Source organism: Salvelinus alpinus, chromosome 30 (assembly GCF_045679555.1).
Source record: "Salvelinus alpinus chromosome 30, SLU_Salpinus.1, whole genome shotgun sequence".
NCBI classification, from domain to species: Eukaryota; Metazoa; Chordata; class Actinopteri; order Salmoniformes; family Salmonidae; genus Salvelinus; species Salvelinus alpinus.
The window spans coordinates 26,832,784-26,850,181 of NC_092115.1; the positions used below are offsets into that span (position 1 = coordinate 26,832,784).

The 17,398-nt window shown below is 42.8% G+C and overlaps 1 protein-coding gene across 5 annotated transcripts in view; it reads left to right on the plus strand.

The window, feature by feature from the left end:
* The window catches only part of LOC139559640 (disks large-associated protein 1-like), a 128,231-nt gene that overhangs the window by 100,915 nt on the left and 9,918 nt on the right, over nt 1-17,398 (plus strand). For 4 of the 5 annotated variants that reach the window (XM_071375807.1, XM_071375806.1, XM_071375808.1 and 1 more), the window contains exons 5-6: nt 4,323-4,518; nt 5,999-6,239. In XM_071375807.1, the coding sequence (XP_071231908.1) occupies nt 4,323-4,518; nt 5,999-6,239 (437 nt within the window). The remainder of the gene's footprint in view (nt 1-4,322; nt 4,519-5,998; nt 6,240-17,398) is intronic. The other variant, XM_071375809.1, reaches the window with a different exon arrangement.

A 17,398-nucleotide genomic window follows, 5' to 3' on the forward strand; every position in this document is an offset into this window, starting at 1 on the left:
TTACATGAAGTGGCTAAAGTGAAAAACACCTGTGTAAATGAACATTTCAGTTAATGATCTTAATTCTAGTCTTATTGGTTCATTGCAATGTGCACAATGAACAAATCTGTCAATCCTTGAGCAACACAAACATCTCAATGTGAAAGGGATCTTTGACAAACGTTTCACTAAAGGCATTGGTTGAAGGACAACATAAGTGAAAAACATGGCTGACTGTGATCCATGTTCTGAACTCTACTTGTATTGCCTTTTTGTCTGAAGGTCTGCATGCTTCTTGGCCTTTGATAGTGTACTGTGCCTCCTAGTTATTTTGTTCCAGTTCTGAACTCCACTAGGTGCTAGAAACAGTTTGGCAGGCCCTCGGACTGCGTTTACACAGGCAGCCCAATTCTGATATATTTTTCACTAATGGGTCTTTTGACGAATCAGGTCAGCTCTGAAACAACAGATTTGATGTGAAAAGATCTGATGTGACTGGTCAAAATACCAGTTAGTGGAAGAAAGATCATAATTGGGCTGCCTGTGTAAATGCATGGTGCAGCCTATTGCTCCACTCACTGTGTGGAGTAATGATGTGATAATCTACACTGGTAAATCACCTTCCCAATCAACAAGAACAAGGTTGACTTATTACACAAAAGAAGATAGTTTAATAGTTTGGCATTTTTTTCTTTGTCCCTCTATGACATAGGCCTACAGTAGTAACTAGGCTCCCTGGACTTTTCACTAATAGCAGGGATATGAATTAGATTCTCCTCAGAAACACACCATGCATGTCTGTCTCTATCTCTAATTAAGTACCCACACTGCTGGAGAAGGTATGGTGAGTAATTACATTAATTAGCCTGGGGACTTCTCTTTAAAAGTTCTGCACTCACAGAATGGAACCTCATTGCTGTTTGACTTGGATTACAGGCAGAGGATATGTGTCATTCATTTATGTTATTTCCATTTTGATGCAGTTATTGTATAGGCCGGTTTGGATTTATTTATTGATAATGTTATGATAATGTTTGATAACAGTCAATGTTTTGTACGTGTCCCACATTTCTATGTGTTTGTGCGTGCGTATTCTTGACGTTTACCTGTTTTCCTTCAGTGCTTGTTAGATAATGCACCACAGTCATATGATTCATGTTACCAAATTGTAATCAGGAAGTCATAGGGATATAATACCACAGAGACACAAATATGCTTTGTCATGAATCCCATTGCTGTCTCATATCATTTGCTTTGGAATGATCAAGAGACTTATGGCTAATGACCAGTGTGTTGGTTTATGTGTTTAATTTGCTATAATACATCAAGTATATTGTGAGATCTACTACATGGTGTACAATTACTGTACTACTGTGAACATTGATCTCAATACCATTTATGACACAGTGCTATTTCATGCCATTGATAGTACCGTGAATGTCATAGAGGTGGCTAATGTAAAGGAAGGAGAGCACAAAGGACGACACAACCCCAACTCTGATTGAAGCAGAAACATTTTTGGCTTATTTTACACCAGTGACATCATGCATAACCAAACCCCCCTTAAGAGCCAAACACTGAGGAAGCCGCAGCTTGGCCCTTCAAGCACTTTAGGTCCCAACTTTTTCCATTTCTTTTGTTCTGCTGGATTCGGAGTCCAGCTCCCAGAAGGCTTTTGGACCACAGTGGAGTTTCAGTAGAAGTTTCTGAACCGAATGAACCATGCTGCAGCAGCAGAGCAGACAGAGTTTAGACACAGAGTTTCTCAAGTGCCAACCCAACCCAGCACTGTCCTAGCTGTCTTGTCTGCTTGGCTTCCCTCACTGCTGCTGCTTAGAGTGTTGCGTGGGTGGCCTTAAGTGAATTTAGCTGTTTCTCCTCAGCACTGTGGTCGCTGGCTGGCTCGACCTGCTTTATGGGAGAGTGCATAATGGAGGTAGGGCTTTGCAGCTGTAACCAGGGTCTATTTTAAAACCATGCATATTATAATACATGCAAGGAGCAGAGTGGACAAACATCAAGTCAATCATTCAAGAGATTCGTTGGACGTATTTAACTTCTCAGATTGAGGTTTAAGCAAATCTGATGTGAACGTGACGTGCACTGAGCATGCCCGTCTTGATGACAGGGGATCAGACACATTGTTACGATCTAATTTCACATGGTTTGATTTTGTTTGATGGTGAAAATGAGACACAGCTGGCTCTATTTTCGGCTGGACGTTAGTTTGCAATTTCGTCATGTAAAAACTGTCGCTCTGACATTTTCCAGCCCTAACGCCAGGTTCGGGAATTAACCTGTCTTATATTAGCTCGCTTGCGCTCAGATGGGCAAGGTTGAAATATTTTAGGCGTGTCCTTAAAAACATGATCCAAAGTGCTAATTTCAGGCAGCGCTGATAGGGATATTTAAGACCAACCAAAAGCTGGTTATGGCATGAATTTTGACAGCGGAAACTCAGCCTATTCAGCCGTGACGCACACTGCCCATATGCACATGAAACAAGAGTAGCCTAAAGTGCTTTTGGTGCATAGCCTCCCATCCTCTCAATGAAGGCTTTTTTTGTCTGCCCAATGCAATCTCAAAGTAGTCAACTGTCGATAAAGGGTTTGGCTCCTGAGACCGCTTGGAAATAAATCTTAATCACCAAAGCTTTATTAAAATATGAAGTTTGAGAGGAGTAAAACAGTGAGCTGACATTTACTTTTTATCTATGCATTGTAGGCAGGCCCACATTATTTTATCCATGCAGGTCCCGTTTTGGACGTGCGTAAAACCCCCTCCATGATGTAGGCTACGTGTCCATGTCCATCATGAAACGAGAGATGAGTACCTCGGTGAATACTGATGAACCTTGTATTTAGAAGTTATCTGTAACCTGTAAAAATTGCTTGTTTTATGTTCCATCTGTTCAAAACCCAAGCACTCCCTTAGGCCTACTATAGTGAAGGCTGGTTCAACAGCAATGCCTGTCTTTTTTTTATCCTGGCCATTTTATGATACCATTACATGTATTTATTGTTGTATTTTTAAACAGCTTGTTTTTCGTTACATTGTATTACAACCAAACGTATTAGAATGATTCATCTTCCTGGTTTTATGGAACTTCTGGAGATGTGTGAATGCGATCAGATCTGTAAGACGTTTTTCTGATTAGGTTCATAAAATAGGCCTATTTGGGAGCAGTATAACAGTGAGTGGACATTCTCCCTTTCTCTTTATATTGGATCTTTGTCCAGCTACTGAGAAGTTTGGATGTGTGTAAAACCCTCCATAGTCTTCACTGTTTTAATATTATATGCCCACAGGGATACATTATGGTGCCTGTAAGTGTGACATAGCCTATTTAAAACAAGTTGTTTTGTTTTTAGACTTTTTAGAATTGTTTGTTCTCTTTTTAGGCCTTATCAATAATTAATTTAATCTTGTTTATTGACCATGTTTGGCATGTTTTTGCTCAGACATAATCCAATTTACAGTATGCCGAGCCCATATATCAGTGTGAATGCTGTTGAAGCCATGAAATTACTTAGAACAATGCAAATGGGTTCAAGTTAACGTATTTAGCAAAGACATGTCTACATATTGTTATTTTAATTCTGTAAGCCATTTAACAAACTATAACGGACTAACATTAGAATTGGAGTTGATTCCAGGGCAATACATAAAATTACGTAAATACACAACTTAAAGCTACCACCAACAGTATTTCGCCATGGAGCATGTTGTGATTGGCCGGTGAGCGGCCAAGCCTCAACACACCCACAACTTGTTTATTCATCAAAACCCAGCCCTTTCGCACCAATACCAGCAAGTCCGCCGTTAATTGTAATGGTGAAAATAGCAATATTTCTGACACACAGCTGAATCTATAGCGCTACCACCTGCACTTAGCTTTACCATTGTGTTAGGTTTGTTCAAATCGAGCCCAGCATGTTAAAGAAACATTCTTAGTGTTAAAAAAATATTTGTTTCGTACAATGTTCCAGTCTGTTGCTGTGATTCATGAAACTATAATTATGACACCGGTACAACTTGCCAGTGCTCCAGAAACGTCTCTCTTTGATCTGTCCATCAGACATAACTACTGCACCATACCTTTGACTGCTGATCACAGTGAATCAGACTATAACTAACATGCATCAATGACGTCCACATTTATGAGAGCCCATGACATCAGAGTAGCCTGATTGTGCGATCTTGCCATCTCAATGTCACACAAACTCAAAATGAGTGACAAAGAGTTGGGAAGATGGCACAAACAGATCTGGGATCAGGCTAACGACAGGAGGCCAATATTATTAACACCTGTTTGAACTCTGTTGACTTGTCTTCATTGGCAGGATCTCCAACGAACACTCTCCGAAGCTGCAGATCCGGAGCCACAGCTACCTGCGGGCGGTGAGTGAAGTTTCCATCAATAGGAGCCTGGACACCCTGGACCCCAAAGGGCTCCTGGACCCCAAAGCGCTGCTCTCCTCACCCCAATACCGCTCGCGAAACGAGAGTTACATGAGGGCAATGAGCACCATCAGCCAGGTTGGTGCTCCCGGCATTACGTCACCATCTCTGGTGCTACGTCTGTGCAAGGGAGGAAAGTCACATCCAGTCAAAGTCCAGTCCAATCAGCCATTAACTCAGCCACAAATTCATCTCTCCAGCGATGAGATGAATTTTATTTCAAACCAATGTCAATGTTCAGCCCTCAACCATCAAGAGTCAACCTAAAGAGGAGAAGCAAAATGAAACTACCGTTCCATTTATCATTTAAACCTCTCACGAGATTGGATACAGGAAAAATGCATCGGATGTCTGCCTTACAACCAGTATAAAAATCCTAGCCCACTGCCTTCTAAAGCCAGTTGTGAATTGTTTCATAGTATTTCAAAGATAGCATAACAGAATAAATTATTATAAAAAATAAACCATTATCATATGACTTCCATAATGTACTGTATGTCATGCACATTACTTCATATTAACTCTCAGCTAAATAATAATTTTAAGATTGATTCAAAGATAATAATCAAAGTATTGTACCATATTCTTATTGATGTTCAACTATTCCAAGGACATTACATTTCGGAGTAAACAAGTCACCCAAAATCAGTCACCTTATGCTCTTTGCTTTTCATGTCTGGAATTACAAATATAACTCACTGAACCGTCATCTCCCAAACTAAAATGCAATAAATATTTGGATAAAGGATCAGTATTCACCAACTGTTTCTTCTTTAATACCCTCCCTCAGTTATCAGTGAAAATCAGATGGAATTACAAAACATCTCAGCATTAGTCTTGCCAAAAGCGCCTCAAGCTCTCATCTTTTTGTGTAGGAGTGGTATGCTTTAGACTGTATCCAAACCCTCCTTGTCCCACCTAAACCTACAGTATGTTATTGAACCATCTTAGATGCTCTGGTACTTGTCTTACCTACTGTCAAGCCCATCCCCTGCATCTCCCATGATCCTCTCTGTTTCTGCGCTGATCCACTGCAAGACCCCTCACCCTCATAGACTAGGGCTTTTTCTCAATTTGTCTTTTCTTGAAGATCCAAGGTTACTCCCCTCTGACCTTTTCTTCCAATGTTTTTTGAAATGCAGTCGAGGAGAGAGTATGCCAGGATTTGAGGAAAGACAAATTGAGAAGGGACTCTGTTTTAGACCCTGAATGAAGCCACCTCCTCATCCCAAACAATCTCTAGCCACTGCACTTGCTTGTTCTCCAATTAACATTGACCCTCACTCTCCCATTCCCTCTGACTCTTCCTCCTCTTGTTACTGTTATTTTGTGGTTCCTCTTCTTTTGTTGTAGTTGTCTCCCTTTACTTCTCCTAATGATTCCAGATATGTTTACTCTGCCCCTCAGCGTTGAATGTTAACGGCTATTAAACTCTAGGTAAGTGGCTATTCTATGGTGCGTTTCCCAGGTTAGGATTAGTATACTGATATTTTGATATCTGGTTGTGCTGCACCCCCTCTCTCTCCCCCATCGTCCACCAATCCCTGTCCCCTTGCAGGTGAGTGAGGTGGAGGTGAACGGGCAGATAGAGCAGGTGTGTGAGCAGATGTTCAGCGAGATGGAGTCGCAGGCCATGGATGCGTTGGACCTGCCCATGCCGAGCTGCTTCCGCATGCGTAGCCACAGCTATGTGAGGGCCATGGACCAGGGCTGCTCCGAGGATGAGGGGACGTCCCTGCTGCCCGCCTCACCCCCCAGGACCACCACCACCACTGTCAGGACCATCCAGAGCAGCACAGGTCAGTCGGTTAATCACTCTTACAATACACACGGATTAGTCACAGATCAGTCTGGCAAGATGGCGCTGACAGACATGGCAGCTCTGCTTCTAGCTCATAAGCAACTTTGCAGTATTTATGTTTTTTGTGTGTTATTTCTTACATTATTAGCCCAGAAAGTTTTTTGTTATTACATACAGCCGGAAATAACTTTTGGATATCAGAGCAGCGGTAACCAAGATTACGACCAGGAATACGCCTTTCCCGAATTGGATCCTTTGTTTGTACCCCCCAGGGCAGATTAACTTATCCTAGAGGCTGCTCCAAAACGCCACCGGCAGAGAAGAGGTATTCGGAGTGGACTTCTAGTCTGACTCGGGAGGCGTGCACACCATCCATCGCTGCCGAGTATGTTACTCGCTAATGTTCAGTCTCTGAGGATCTCCTTCTAGTGCGACATCAGGACTGTAACATACTGTTTCACGGAATCATGGCTCTCCGGATATACTGACCCCGTCCATATAGCCAGCTGGGTTCTCAGCACATTGCACAGACCGGAATAAAGAACTCTCCGGGGGAAGACGAAAGGCGGGGTTGTATGTTTCATGATTAACTACTCATGGTGTGATTGTGATAACGTACAGAAACTCAAGTCCTTTTGTTCATCCGACCTAGAATACCTCACAATCAAATGCCGACCGTATTACCTCCCAAGAGAATTCTCTTCGGTCATACCACGGCGGCCCTCAAAGAACTACACTGGACTGTGCAAACTGGAAACCACATATCCTGAGGCTGCATTTATTGTAACTGGGGATTTTAACAAAGCAAATTTGAGAAAAACGCTACCAAAGTTCTATCAAGACATTGACTGTAGTACTCGCGCTGCTAAAACACTCGACCACTGCTACTCCAACTTCCGGGATGCCTACAAGGCCCTCCTCCGCCCTCCCTTCGGCAAATCAGATCATGACTCCATTTTGCTCATCCTTTCCTATAGGCAGAAACTCAAACAGGAAGTAAACGTGCTAAGGTCTATTCAATGCTGGTCTGACCAATCGCAATCCATGCTTCAAGATTGTTTTGATCACGCGGTCTGGGATATGTTCCAGGTTGTACAACATCGACGTAAACACGAACACGTTGACTGAGTTCATCAAGACGTGTATAGCGGATGTTGTTCCCACTGTGACTATTAAAACCTACCCAAATCAGAAACCGTGGATAGATGGCAGCATTCGTGCAAAACTGAAAACATTTAACCATGGCAAGGTGAGTGGGAATTTGGTTGAATACAAACAGTGTAGTTATTCCCTCCGTAAGGCAATCAAACAGACAAAACGTGAGTACAGAGATAAAGTGGAGTCGCAATTCAACAGCTCAGACACGAGACGTATGTGGCAGGGTCTATAGATAATCACGGATTACAAAGGAAAACCAGCCACATTGCGGACACCGACGTCTTGCTCCCGCACAAGCTAAACACGTTCTTCTCCCGCTTTGAGGATAACAAAGTGCCACTGATGTGGCTCGCTCTCAAGGACTGTGGGCTCTCGTTCTCCTTGGCAAACGTGAGTAAGACATTTAAACATGTTAACCCTCGCAAGGCTGCCGGCCAGGACGGCATCTCTAGCCACGTCCTCAGAGCATGCACAGACCAGCTGGCTGGAGTGTTTACGGACATATTCAATCTCTTCCTATCCCAGTCTGTTGTTCCCACTTCAATACTTCCACCATTGTTCCTGTACCCAAGAAAGCAAAGGTAACTGAACTAAATGAGTTCGCCCCGTAGCACTCACTTCTGTCATCATGAAGTGCTTTGAGAGGCTAGTTAAGGATCATATCGCCTCCACCTTACCTGACACCCTAGACCCACTTCAATTTGCATACCGCCCCAATAGATCCACCTACGATGCCATCGCACTGCACACTACCAAATCCCATCTGGGCAAGAGGAATACCTATGTAAGAATGTTGTTCATTGACTATAGCTCAGCCTTCAACAGTATAGTACCCTCCAAGCTCATCATTAAGCTCGGGGCCCTGGGTCTGAACCCCGCCCTGTGCAACTGGGTCCTGGACTTCCTGACAGGCCGCCCCCAGGAGGTGAAGGTAGGAAACACCTCCACTTCGCTGATCCTCAACACAGCGGCCCCACAAGGGTGCATGCTCAGCCCCCTCCTGTATTCCCTGTTCACCCATGAATGCATGGCCACGCATTCCTCCAACATAATCATCAAGATTGCAGATGACAACAGTTGGAGGCCTGATTACCAACAATGACGAAACAGCCTCCAGGGAGGAGGTGAGGGCCCTGGCGGAGTGGTGCCAGGAAAATAACCTCTCCCTCAACGTCAACAAAATGCTTGTGGACTTCAGGAAACAGCAGCGAGCACTCTCCTATCCACATTGATGTGACCACAGTAGAGAAGGTGAAAAGCTTCAAGGTTCCTCGGCGTACACCACCGACGATCTGAAATGGTCCACCCACACAGACAGTGTGGTGAAGAAGGCGCAACAGCGTCTCTTCAACCTCAGGAGGCTGAAGAAATTTGGCTTGGCCCCTAAGACCCTCACAAACTTTTACAGATGCTGTATCACCGCCTGGTATGGCAACTGCACTGCACGCAATCGCAGGACTCTCCAGAGGGTGGTGCGGTCTGCCCAATGCATCACCGGGGGCACCCGATGTCACAGGAAGGCCAAAAATATCATCAAGGACATCAACCACCCGAGCCATGGCCTGTTCACCCCGCTACCATCCAGAAGGCGAGGTCAGTACAGGTGCATCCAAGCTTGGACCGAAAGACTGAAAAACAGCTTCTATCTCAAGGCCATCAGACTGTTAAATAGCCATCACTAGCCGGCTACCACCCGGTTACTCAACCCTGCACCTTAGAGGCTGCTGCCCTATAGACATGGAATCACTGGCCACTTTAATAATGTTTACATATGAAATGAGTAAAGCAGTATGTATATACTGTATTTTAGTCAATGCCACTCCAACATTGCTCGTCCTAATATTTATATATTTCTTAATTCCATTCTTTTACTTTAGATTTGTGTGTATTGTTGGGATTTGTTAGATACTACTGCACTGTTGGAGCTAGGAAAACAAGCGTTTCGCTACACCCTCAATAACATCTGCTAAATATGTGTTTGTGACCAATACAATTTGATTTGATCTGTTGCTCTGTTTGTCTGGCGAGTCAAAACACGCACTGCTCTATCATACCACTGTAGCAAATGGAAGTGTCTTCTCTAACCACCACCACCACGATTAGACCCTCAAGAGCAAAAACAAACACTACTGTCAGCGTTGCATAGACCAATAAAGGTCAATGTCTCCCCTGGATCACCTATAATTCACACCACCAGCACTATGGAGACGCTCAAGAGCACCACAGGTCTGTGTTTATCACTTTCACAACGCACATTGATCTACTGTACCAACACTGTCAGGGCAGCACATACCAGCAAAGGTCAATGTCAAGAAAGACTCTCTCCACAGCATCACAGTATGTTCACCTGACTCCCAAAACATACACCACCCTCACACAACACACAATCATAGCAGCACTAAGCCTGAGGATGCTCTAAGCAGGAGAAGTAGAGCTGAGCCTGAGGCTTATCACCGCTGTATCTCTTTGAGAGGAGATCTGACTTTTATTGGTGCTATGGTCAAAACATGGCTGCTTGCCTGGTCCAGTCCAGCATGAGGAACATAATCGTCTCTCCCTGGTATATTAAATCACTGTTATATACAGAACATTTTAAATCCAAGCTGGTGTGTGTAATATGCTTGGAAATGGCACTAATTTCTCAAATGTGGTTAATGGATCTGAAGAAAATCCCCTTTTTATTATTGTTTATCTTCCAGGCATTGTGTAGTACTTACAAGAAAAAACACATTTTCTGTAATTAATACAATATTTTCGGAGATAAAGTGTGTGTATATGATAAGGACCCTCTAAAATTCACTTATCAAGCTATTTATAAAAAATGTAATTATGTTTTTATAATTTCACTGAAATGCTTCAAAGGACTTTATCAAACTTAGAGACTGCCCCATCAGATGAGTCCCAGATGTCCGTGCTGATTTGAGTTGAACTTCCTGCAACCTAATTTGACTGTTCCTCTGGGAATTCTTGTTCTCTAGTGGCAATCCACTGACAGCAAGGCTCTGTTTGACATCCCAGGATGAAACGTTAAGAGACATCTCTGTAGTCCCAGGAAATTATCATCAGGACCATTTTGCCATATTTTAAATTAAAACAACATGTAGTTTGAAAATAATTGTTGAGTTTATAGATAATCATGAAAAGTACTGTTACCATGCAGAGGTAGAATGAAATAATAACAGTACTGCTAAGGACAGATCTCTCTAACTGATGTTGAGTTGTCTTGTGAAAATAAAGGAGCCATTTGCTTATCTTCTCGTTTAGCTCTTAAAACGTATAATGCTTCAGTACTGCAACAACAGGCTTCAGATATGCATAGTTGATGGAAAAACAAGCTAGTCATCTGAAACAGATAAATAATAAGGGCTTTATTTAACTCTACCTCCAACTCTTTGCTGGTGCTGCATGTCTGAATGAAGATGTGCGCTCGCTACTTCCATCCTGCTGCTCTGCACCCGGGGGTAGTCAAGGCAGACATATGGGCTGGACCCGCAGGAGAGCTGCTTGAGCGAGTGGACAAAAGAGAGAAAAAGAAAAACGTGTGAAATATTGTTTATTTATTTTATACACATTATTTATTTGACGATGTCAATATGTCTTTGTTGTAAATGTTTATGTGCCAAACTGGTGGCAGTTGAGAAAAAAGAGTTGCAGAGTTAATAAAAAAGAATGCCATTGTTGATTTAGATTATTTTTTCATTAATTGGACAAATTTCTCTTGGACCATATGGTCTATCCACTAGAAACTGATGGACAATATGGACACAGATGTAAAAAAACGAATACTATATATGAATACACTTCTTTTAAGTTATTCAAGTATAAATTACCAAAGTTACCATAGATTACCTGTTCATTTCTGAAGATTCCACTAACATTGGTAAATTAATGGTAGCTTTGCAACCCTAGATGAGAAAATGTGTAGGGAAGTTTCTGGACTATTTGATATTTCACAATGGCCGTTGGGGCTGAGTGAAAACATCAAGCTGGCATTTGCATCCTGTCCCGACTCTGCCGTCAGCACTCCACAACATCTCTAGACATTTGAGCTGTGGGGGGGATCAGAGGCTGCTCTCAGAAGTTTGAACATGATGCCGAAATCTAGTTTGCATGTAAGATAATGGGCTTGAGAGTGGTACTATTTTTCATTGTATGTGGGCACAGAAGCAGTATATGTTTTCTTTGTACTCCGTACTGTACAGGTATGTTATTGTCTATGCATTGTACATTTTCATAAATTCTCGATAATCTGACCCATGACGTCCTTGTCCACATCAAATAAAAGCAGTTGAAGAAGATTTCTAATGAGGCAGCAGATGAATTAGGCATTAGGGGAGCATGGCCCTGAAAGAGGTCACCCTCAGTTAAGAGCCAGGCTAAGACATCTAAAGCCCATGCAAATCACTTCCCCTTTCTGTGCTTTGACTTATCTGCATCTCTGATATCCTACTTTCCCACCATTTATAATTTCCCCACCCATTTCAAAAAGGCAGACAAGCCGTTTAATTTTGTAGATAATTCTGCCTAAAAAATATATATAATTATATTAATATGAACACAGGGCGGTGACATCCTTTGATAAGCTTGTGTGTGAATTGAAAACAGCAGCAACAACGTCATAAGCTGTTTTGTGAGGAGTAGAGACCGAATAGGGAATCGAACCGGAGCGTACAGCCCTGACAAAACCGTGTGAACCTAAACCTTTTCTTCACAAAACCCTGTGGACTCTTCTCCTAATAACACAGTTCAACAGAAATTGTCCACAAGGTTTTGTGAGGAAAAGGGTTTTGGTCCACAAGGTTTTGTGAGGAAAAGGGGTTTGGTCCACAAGGTTTTGAGAGGAAAAGGGGTTTGGTCAACAAGGTTTTGAGAGGAAAAGGGGTTTGGTCAACAAGGTTTTGAGAAGAAAAGGGGTTTGGTCCACAAGGTTTTGAGAGGAAAGGGGTTTTGGTCCACAAGGTTTTGTGAGGAAAAGGGTTTTTGTCCAAAATGTTTTGAGAGGAAAAGGTTTTTGGTCTTCAAGGTTTTGTGAAAAAGAAAGTCCACAAGGTTTTGAGGCAGAAATAAGAGAGCCAAGCTCATCAGAGTGAGGCCCTGACATTGACGCTTGGTGTGCAGTGGAGGGAGGGGGCGATCCCAGTGATGGCTCATCGCCATGGTGCTGTGAGAGATTTATGCACTGCTGTACGAGAGAGAGAGCAGAGAGAGACTTATGGGAGAGTTAATGGGGAGGAGTGTTGGTGCTGACATTCAGAGGGCACCTCTACCCCTCGTACATGGCTCTGAGTCTGGCTCCCTGAGACATACCATCTGCCTAAGGGAATGGAAAGCAGGAGATGGGCATAGTTCAAAGTTGTAACTCAGGTGTCTAGGTTATTTTAGGTGAATGCAATTTACAAGGAAGCCTTGTAGGTCTGATAAAATTGGTTCTGTTTATCTGATGAATTACCATGTGATTCTTGATTATTTGTGTCATATTTTACTAGACTCGTGATGCCATCCTTCCAAGTCTCGTTAATCACTTGAGGAAGCCTGGAAAGCGAGGCTATATTTTTACATACGGTACGCGGCAGATCAGATATAAAGCTTCTTAATCCCATGATACTTGTGAAAGTGTTTTCCATCCATCCTTAGTAATCTGTGAGACTGATGTGTGTGATTGACGTGTTTCCCTAAACAGCTAAGATGATGGGATGCCAAGAGGCCTTTGGTGTGTAGCGGTGAGTGGGTGTGGGTGCTGCTGCTGAGAGTAGATATTGGTGATTGTACATGACATCTGTGTGATACTGGTGCAAGCTGAGCCCTAGGACTCCTGCTGGCTCATACATACAGCAGAGGAGAGAGCGATGAGGAGAGAGAGCGAAATTTGGAGGGGATACTATTACAGCTCAGGAGTTGTGCAGTCAGAGCTGTTACAAGAGAATGTCCCCTGGACTTAGAGAATAGAGTGTAGGTACTGATGTTACTCAGTGTAGGGATCAGTGTTTTGGGAAAGAGAGCACTCTCAAAACACTAGTTGTTCTAGTGTAGTCAGGTGTTTCAGCGACATTTACAGTGTTTCTACACTGCCAGCTAATAATACATTCTTCAAGAGGCAATGCTTTTACACTTACAAACTATTTAAAAAATAGTGACCTTCATCTCCAGCAAGCCAAGGAAGGCAGTAGAATACAAATAGCCGTCATCTTACCCTAGACTATTACTTCATCAGACGCTGTCGTACCGTGTAAACAACACTGGTTATAGCTGGAGATCTGAGTCATGTGGGGCCTGTCCCCGTGCCTCATTCCCAGAAAGAAGTCCACCATGGACTGAGATCATTCCCAAGGCAGTCTGAGTAACACCGCTGGTGGATGACCCATCTGTGTTCTACGGCTAGAAGGCCTCATTCATCACCCTCCGGCCCTGCCCTGGCTCCTGCCTGTCTGTCAACCACTGTTAACCTCCAGCCTAGCAGGGCATGAATGAGCCCGTCTTTCCTTCCGCTGACGCTGCATCTGCCAAAACACACAAGAGGGGTTCTGCCTCCACTCTGACCCTGTCAAGGAATACTTGAATATTCTGCTGAAACTGTGAATCTGTTGACAGCTACTTCCTACTGCGGACTGGAACAGATGAGATGCATATGGGAAGAAGTTGATTTTTATTATTATTTGAAAATGGTTATGGAATGGCATTAGATTCCTGATTGACAGGGTTTGTAAGCATGTTACATGGGGTAATACGGGATCATCTTCACTATGCACCGCAGAACATGTTTAGCAGTTAGCACAGTGGCTTTATGGAGCTAAAGAGGATCCTTTTATAGATTCTTGTGGTGGTGGAGGAGTGGGGCTGTGTTTTGAAGTCTTCTAATGTTTTTCCGCTTCACATCGTGAACCAGAACATGTACAGTACCATGGAGATCTTTAAAAAGATACAATACATAGAGGCACAGCACTGTAGCACAACAAAGCACATATCCCTTTTCACATTTCACCAGGCCTCGCACAGAGAAGAAAGAAAGTGACGACATTGTGGGCAATTAAAAGGAAATGGTTGTCATGGTAAAATGGTTGTCATGGTACTTTGTGTTACAATGGATGCCCTGGTCCACAGTAATCTTCAGCGTGGTTTATAGCATATGTGACCTACACCTACATCTTCATATTTAGCTCTTACTGACGCAATTATGATTGATGATCTCTCTCTCAATAAATAGACGCTGAGTCATACACACTCGAGTTCTCCATCCATTCTCTTGGGTTCTTACCTATGTCTTAATTTAATAATATCTTAATTTAATTTCCACACTGTGCTGGTGACAGAGAATAGTGAAGGTAAGGATGGTATCAATAACTCAAGTAACACTTTTTTTGTAAGCAGCCATGTTTGTTGTTGCTGTGGTTATTGTTTCCTCTGTAGGAAGATCCTGATTAGATCATGGTGCATAACACTGTACTTAGCTAATGAGTGTTCTCTTCCCTGAAACCAGATGTGCAACGTATAAACATAGACATACGATATGACTCACAAATATTTACATACATCCACCTACACCACCTTTATGGCTGAATACAAAAAAAAAATTGAATTCCACATAGCTTGTGTGCTATATCACACATCCATCTCTGTATTTCGGTCTGTTCTTGTGTATAAGGGAGGGAACACACACACTTAGGGCTCAGACACACCAATGGTGTTTGCTGGTTGAAAGTACTTAGCATCGCTGAACGTAATTTGTGAAACGACTGCGCACCGATTTTACATGTAGAATCCCGTGTAACATTTTGGGTGGTCCCTAACACACAGTGCGCTGAGAAAATTGCCAGACAAACGCTAGATCCACATTCGGTTCGGTGTCATGTGTGAGCCTTTAGAGAGGGAACACACAGATCTGTGCTGCCTGTCCGTGAAATGGAGACTAATTATCCGGATTGATTAGTCTTCTTGGTAGTGTCAGTGTCATTCAGCCTGTCCTCTAACAGGCTGACTACACCGCTTGCGTGGCGTATGCGAGCGTTGCAAAATAAATGTAGAAATCTATATTATTAAATTATTTCACCCACACTGCTCGCGCTAGCAAACAGGCGTCTGCGTTGCCAAGGGCTAAAATAGAAGTCAGTTCTATTTCTGACACAGATGGCGCTGCAAGTCCTGCAACTCCCAAACAGGTACCCACGTGCCATCTCCTCATTGGTTATACCCACATGGGTGACTGAAAGACGAAATAGATCGGTGGGGGTAATGCACATAATTTATGAAAGTTGCCAATCGCAAAATAAAGTCAAGAGAAGAAAAAGCCTGGAAGGAGGAGAGTTGACTAGAAACGATTCAGTTGACCGTTTTATGTGTGGATTAATTGGTGGAGTAGAGGACCTTGTGCATTTCAGGTAAAATAACAACTCAATGTTTATATCCCAGGACAAATTAGCTAGCAACAGCAAGCTAGCTAAATAGGACAAATTAGCTAGCAAGTGCAAGCTAGCTAGCTAAATTGTCATAAATGTTTAATGCTTTTCGACCTGTCCCCAAATTAATATAATTGGTTCAGTTTGTTTTGATATTTTAACCTGCGTGTCATGATCGTGTTTGGTGTGGGGAGACAAAATACATTTATGCATTTATGTTCCGTGTAAGACAGACCAGGGCTACACCTAAACCGGCTGCACACGTGCGCCATCGTGCGTCATTCCTAATGTGATGATTAGATTGGATAGTCCTAAAAACTTTTGGGTCATGTTTTGCCCAATAGGAACTGAGTAATGACTGGTGTAATTTTCTTTCTCAGTGAGTAGATAAGATGTTCCTGAAAACTTCTGAATTAATCCAGATAATGCCATGATTAAGACAAATCAGGAATAAATTAATTAATAATGATGAGTGAGAAGGTTACAGAGGCTACAACAAAACAAAACCTCTCACCATTACCAATAACGGGAGGTTTGTTTTTTGTGGGGTGGGTGGGTCAATGATCTTTGTGTCTTTTATAACTTTCTCGCTCATAAGATGTTTCTGAACACTTCTACATTAATGTGGATACTACCATGATTATCCATAATCATATCCATAATCATGGTAGTATCCACATGAATGTGTGTTCAGAAACATCTTCTATTGTTAGTCACAATTAAAGTTTCTCCAAAATGACACAATACATTTATTAACAATTCACTTGCTGTTAGGCAAAAATATAATCTGAAACACAACCAAAACAAACTGCAAATGCATCCAACAAGTTTGGAAAGTCGCAAACTTGATGTAGCATTGACACTATAAGTGAATTTGTCTAAATACTTATGTTTTCCTCAAATGGGGAACTAGATACATAAAGAGCGTTCATTTCTAAATGGTAAAACAGATATGTATGAAAATACCCTCAAATAAATGGGGACATTATGTACTGCCGCCTCATATGAAACATTTGCGCTCAAATCCAAAATGGTGTTGTATAGAGCCAAATTAAGAATAAATTAGCTTCACTGTCCAAATACATATGGAGGGGAGTATATGTCATACACAACCCTGGAAGGACCTGCTACTAGGAGGCTATTGATTTAACAGCATAATATGTGTATTCTGCCTCAATGAGTATTGTTTCTACAGCACAATAGGCTTTGTTTTTTGTTTGTTTTTTATCCCCAATTTCATGGTATCCAATTGTTAGTACTTACTGTCTTGTCGCATCGCTACAACTCCCGTACGGGCTCGGGAGAGACGAAGGTCGAGAGCCATGCATCCCCGAAAAATAACCCAACCAAACCGCACTGCTTCTTAACACAGCGCGCATCCAACCCGGAAGCCAGCCGCACCAATGTGTCGGAGGAAACACCGTTTACACCTAGCGACCTGGTCAGCGCGCACTGCGCCCGGCCCGCCACCGCTAAACCCTCCCTAACCCAGACGACGCTAGGCCAATTGTGCGTCGCCCCATGGACCTCCCGGTCGCGACCGGCTACGACAGAGCCTGGGCTCAAACCCAGAGTCTCTAGTGGCACAGCTAGCACTGCGATGCAGTGC